This window comes from Trachymyrmex cornetzi, unplaced genomic scaffold (assembly GCF_001594075.2).
Source record: "Trachymyrmex cornetzi isolate Tcor2-1 unplaced genomic scaffold, Tcor1.1 scaffold874, whole genome shotgun sequence".
Taxonomy (NCBI): Eukaryota; Metazoa; Arthropoda; class Insecta; order Hymenoptera; family Formicidae; genus Trachymyrmex; species Trachymyrmex cornetzi.
Genome location: NW_017300217.1, coordinates 7,370 through 12,850, shown reverse-complemented (window position 1 = coordinate 12,850; position 5,481 = coordinate 7,370). Strand labels below are relative to the sequence as shown.

Here is a 5,481-nt window from a genome sequence, read left to right as displayed (position 1 = left end):
ATTAGCTAATAAAAAATACTCAATAAAATATTCATAATATCTATTAAAAGTTCATTATATCAATGAATTTAAAGTCAGTAAATGTCATTCATTGATATTATGAATAACATTTTTTTCAGTGTAACAAGTTTCCTGCATGTTGCTATAAACTTGATACAAATTACATCGCCTGAATTGCCATCTTTTTTTAGGAAAGCGGCTTTCGATTTTGCTTATGATATTGGCGGCAATATATACCATAAACGCTTATGCGCAACCGAAGGGAAACAATTTTCTTCTCCTCTTTTACAAGTTTTATAGGTTAAGACAATCACACAGCAACATAATAGAAATTAATTCTACATAAAACAAATTTGCTAACAATTTGACAGCAATATGAAAGAAACTATTACAGTAAAAAGGGTTAACTTCTAATAATACTTCCCAATGACCAAAATTATAAAATCGACTCACAAGAGAACTTTAAGATATTAAATTTTAAAAGATTAAAAAAAATCCTCTTAAAAAACCCTTTTTACTGCAACAGTTTCTTTCATATTGCTGTCAAATTGCTAGCAAATTGTTTTTCTCCGGTTGCGCATAATTGTTTATGGTATATATATTGTTACCAATATCATAAGCAAAATCGGAAGCCGCTTTCCTCAAAAAAGATAGCAACTCAGGCGAAGTAATTTGTATCAAATTTATAGCAACATGCGGGAAACTTGCTATCTGGGGTGTCAAATATAACCATTGTTTTAGTATAAAATAACGATATGATTGAATAGGAGCAGTGGCTACTCACATTAAGTTAAATTTAATACTACAGATTTAAAAGTATTGGTTTAATTATATAAAATTTCTTTATGCAAACATGTGTTATGTTGGTTTAACGCTATACAATCTTATTTCAAACAGTGGCAACTTACATTAAGTTAAATTTGACACTATAGATTTAACAGTGAAGAAAAATATATTCTCTTTATTCAATAATAATTTTTGAGAGAAAGAAAAATATTACATAAAAAAAATGATCGTCAAATCGAGAATCAAAATTTCTCTATTAAAATATTAAAACATAAATTACAAACAATTTTTTAACACTCGTATAACTTTCAAACAAATTAATAAATAGTAACCCAGGTCAATAATTAAACAAGCTATAATTAGATGTGACAATGCAAAATTTATTATTTCACAATATAATTTGCCACCGATACGTTTCGACTATACTTATTGTTAGTCCTCATCAATCGCAGAAATATAATTACTCCATATAATAAAAATTAAGTTAACATATTTGAAGGATAATCTCAACTTCGATTTTCAATAGTCAGTATTAACGCAACCATATTATATTTAGTCAATTTGTCGAACAATAAAACATAGTAATAATGAGCCATAATCCAACCAATTCGTCGGTTAACAACGAGAAAGGGCACAGTCAGAGTGAGTAAAAGAAAATTTCCAGTAAAATTACAGATGTAGATTGATGTCAAATTATATAAAATGGTTGTACGTGCGTCCTTAATCTATTGGTAGATAACTAAATAAAATAATAAATAATATGGTCAAATTAAAGATATAAAATCGTTGCAGATCAAAAATTAAACAAGTCTTAATAATTAAAATTATAATAACAAATAAAAACAATGAAATTTATAAAACAATGTAATTAAAAAGGCATATAACAACGAACGCCTGATATCGATAGCTTAAAATTAATATATTTAATATAATACAATAAATAGACGTTTCGGTCTTGAATCAGACCTTCCTCAGTATGAAAATAATTAAACGTGATACGCATATATTACAACATAATTTAAGTCTTAAGAATAGAGTCTTACAATTATAAGTATTTTGAGATATTACAAATATCCGTTAATACATTACTCGCAGATGTTATTTTCTCAATTCATTGATAGTGTGCTTTTTTTCCACCCATTTAAACGCAACTGTTCCATACGAGTCTGATTGTCTGACAGATCTTGATACTTATACGAGCAAATTTTCTCAATGTAAGTCCACACAAAAGTTCCAATTTCTATTAGATAATGTATACAATTGTAATTCAATTAATAACATGCCACATGTAATAAACTAAATAGTTATCTTATACAATATTGCAATTACTCAATCGGATTCAATTTAATAAATTATAATTAAATAGTCTAGTTTAACAAAGTCTCAAAGATTAAGAAAAAACACAAATAGTTATCTTATAACAATAATCGAGATACATAGTCGGATTCAATTTAATACATTATAATTAAATAGTCGAGTTTAACAAATTCAAAGATTAAAAAAAAACACCAAATAGTTATCTTATAACAATAATCGGGATACTTAGTCGGATTCGATTTAATACATTGTAATTAAAAAGTATAGTTTAACAACAGTCAAAAGATTAAAATGATCTTAATAGTTCTTAATAGAACATTTATTTATAGAATACCTGTGTCAAAGATGAGATGAACTGCAATCAAGAACGTGGAAAAGTGCGATAATAATCAATGTTAAAAACGTTATATTCGTTAGAATGAATTCTAACAAATATAACGTTAAGTTCTTCGAACGTCAATTTTATTATACGTTAATACTTTGCGTTAATTTTACTATGCGTTAATTTATTCTATTTTACAGAGTCTATGATATGGCATATTCAAACGCTAATTTTATTATGCGTTGATTTTATCGTATGGGGTTTTTCATTGTACTAAGTTATAATTTTTATTCATGAGTATTAAGTGAAATCAAAACGTTCCGTAAAATTTATAGATTTAAACAAAATAAATATTATCACATTGTACACCTAATATAGCTCGTTTTAATTTGTAACCTGGGTTGGATACGTTAATCATAATTAGTAATAATTTTTTCTGCGTTCAATTTACTGAATATTTTAAAACAGCAAAAAATTTTCATAGAATATTGAAATGAAATGTTCAGAATGATATATGAACCCTCTTATTGTTATATTTACATACATATATACATACATATATACATGTATACAGGGTAATTCAGTTTAATTGAACCAGGCAAATATCTCGACAAACATGGAAGATACGGAAAAATGTTTCAGACAAAAGTTATATGGTTTAGAGAGGGACATAAGATGATACCGTTGGTTTGACTTTGAATAGTTTGAAAGTCACGTAAAAGTCACCTTCAATTTCTTAAATGGAACTCCTTATTTTTCATTGCATATTCTTGTAACTGACCTCGAGAGCTTTTCAAAATACTGTAATAAAATATTTTTTTTAATGCTCTTCATATCATGAGGATTGAAAGTTACAGTACTCCCGACATTGGCATTACTCAAGGTGGTCGACCGAGAGCTAAAAACCTTTTGAATGTTGTTTAGGATCATAACCTAGAACATTTGTTAAGGTCGAGGCCATTAGAGGTTGTTCCTCTTATTTCCATTTTTGCTCTACAAATTCATTTTTACGTAAAAACGAAAATAAGAGATACTAAACAACATTCAAGAGATTTTTAACCATCGGTCGGACCACCTTGGGTAATAGCTATACATATAATAAAGGTATTGTAACTTTCGGGCCCTGTAACTCGAGAAGTATTTAATGAAAAAATATTTTATTATAGTATTTTGAAAAGCTTTCGAGATTTTGGTAAGCTACAAGAATATGCAATAAAAAATGGGAGTTTCCATTTAAAAAATTGAAGATAACCTTCACGTGACTTTCAAACGATTATCCAAGGTCAAACCAATAGTATCTTATGTTCCCTTCTGAACCATACAATTTTTGTCTGAAACATTTTTACATATCTTCCATGTTTGTCGAGATATTTACCTGGTTCAATTTAAATGACTCACATTATATACAAGTATATATATATATATATATACATATACCATGTATATATCACTAAAATCACTCACCGCTTCAATAAAAAGCGCAGCATTTTACCTGTGAAGTGAATCAAAATTGGGCTCTAAGGTGAAAATAACAAAAATTTGTTTTTAATAGTATACTTTCGTTTAAAAATGAATTCAGGGACCTCTGGACTTGGAATTTTTAGAAAAATTATGATTTTACAAAATAAATATGGAACAATCTCCGAATATGTAAAAATGTAAATTAAATTTTTAACGATTATTTAAATGTTGCCCTTACACATTCCGTAAATATTTTGGAATATTTCGAATACTTTTAGAAAGTTATTTTGGGATTTTAGGAACTTTTTATGAACTTTTTACGAATATTTATTAGGTTAGCATTAGCTGAGATAATATATACAGGATGAATTAAAAGTATTGGACCAGTAAAATGTCTTCAATACAAACGATTTGAAAAAAAATCTTTCATAAAAGAATTGTAGGATTTCAACAAATACATCAAATGATAATGCTCTTATTTGCGAGCACTGACGAGCTCGCAAAGCTACCTTTAAAATTTTTAATGAAAACTACTACTTTTATTTAATACTCTTGTAACTCTAACGATACAATAAAACGATACAATAAAACATCTTTTGGTTAAGTATTTTTGAAGATATTTGATCAGTCCAATACTTTTATTTAGCCATTTGTATACCCGTTTATACATAACATAGTGTCGGAAATAATATTCTTATAAGTAATATTTGTAATATAAAAAAGACATTTCGTTGCAATAATAAATATAACATTAAGGCAATAAAAAATGATTTACAAGGCGAGAAAATTACATAAGGTGTACTTACTAAAATTTATTATTTTTATGTACTAACTACCTCGGTAACTTTGTGTATAAAATATTATTAACAAAATATTATTATCTAACTGGCAGTTAATAAGTTTTTATTAATTTAATCTTCTATGATGTTTTTAATTAGTCCGGCAGAAATCTTAAAAATAGCTTACTACATAATATAGAAGAAAATGATCATTACAACATCGAACGCAACAATGATGACGACGATCACAAAACTTGCCCTCGTTGCAACAATTATGATAATGATAATGATGACGATGACGACATTACCACTACCGACATTTCCACTACTGACAGTGACGACATCGACGACATCGACGACATTGTCGACATTGATGACATTGACGATATGGACAACTACAAAAACCATGATTTTTTGGTAAATTAAACTACCTTTATTAATTTATATATGATAAACCTAAGTATTATGTTACGTTTTTTGTGTATTCTTATTGAAGGTATTCTTATTTCAACCTAAGTAATAATATATTTTTAAATCTCTTTTAAAAATTATTACAGATAAAATTTATTCAACTCAAGTAGGTGTACAACTTTGCTTCCGCCGTTTTTTTCCGAAATTCGAGGCTTTATTGTAAAAAACTGGTTATACATCAAAGTATTGTTTATGATTCAAAGTATTGTCCATCGCTGGCCAGTACTTTCTCCCATCTTTCGGGCAGCGTACGAATCCCGCGTCGAAAAAACTGGTCATTTTTTGAGGCGATCCACGAATCGAACCAATTTTTTACTTCTTCATAAGACCGGAAGTGCTGGTCAG

The 5,481-nt window shown here is 27.9% G+C and overlaps 1 protein-coding gene across 1 annotated transcript in view; it reads left to right on the top strand.

Annotated features, from left to right (window-relative positions):
• Positions 1 to 5,185, top strand: part of LOC108769180 (phosphopantothenoylcysteine decarboxylase subunit VHS3-like) — a 6,652-nt gene extending 1,467 nt beyond the window's left edge. The window contains exons 3-4 of the mRNA XM_018520022.1: positions 4,825 to 5,082; positions 5,162 to 5,185. Of these exons, the coding sequence (XP_018375524.1) occupies positions 4,825 to 5,082; positions 5,162 to 5,185 (282 nt within the window). The remainder of the gene's footprint in view (positions 1 to 4,824; positions 5,083 to 5,161) is intronic.
• The last annotated feature ends 296 nt before the right edge of the window (positions 5,186 to 5,481 follow it).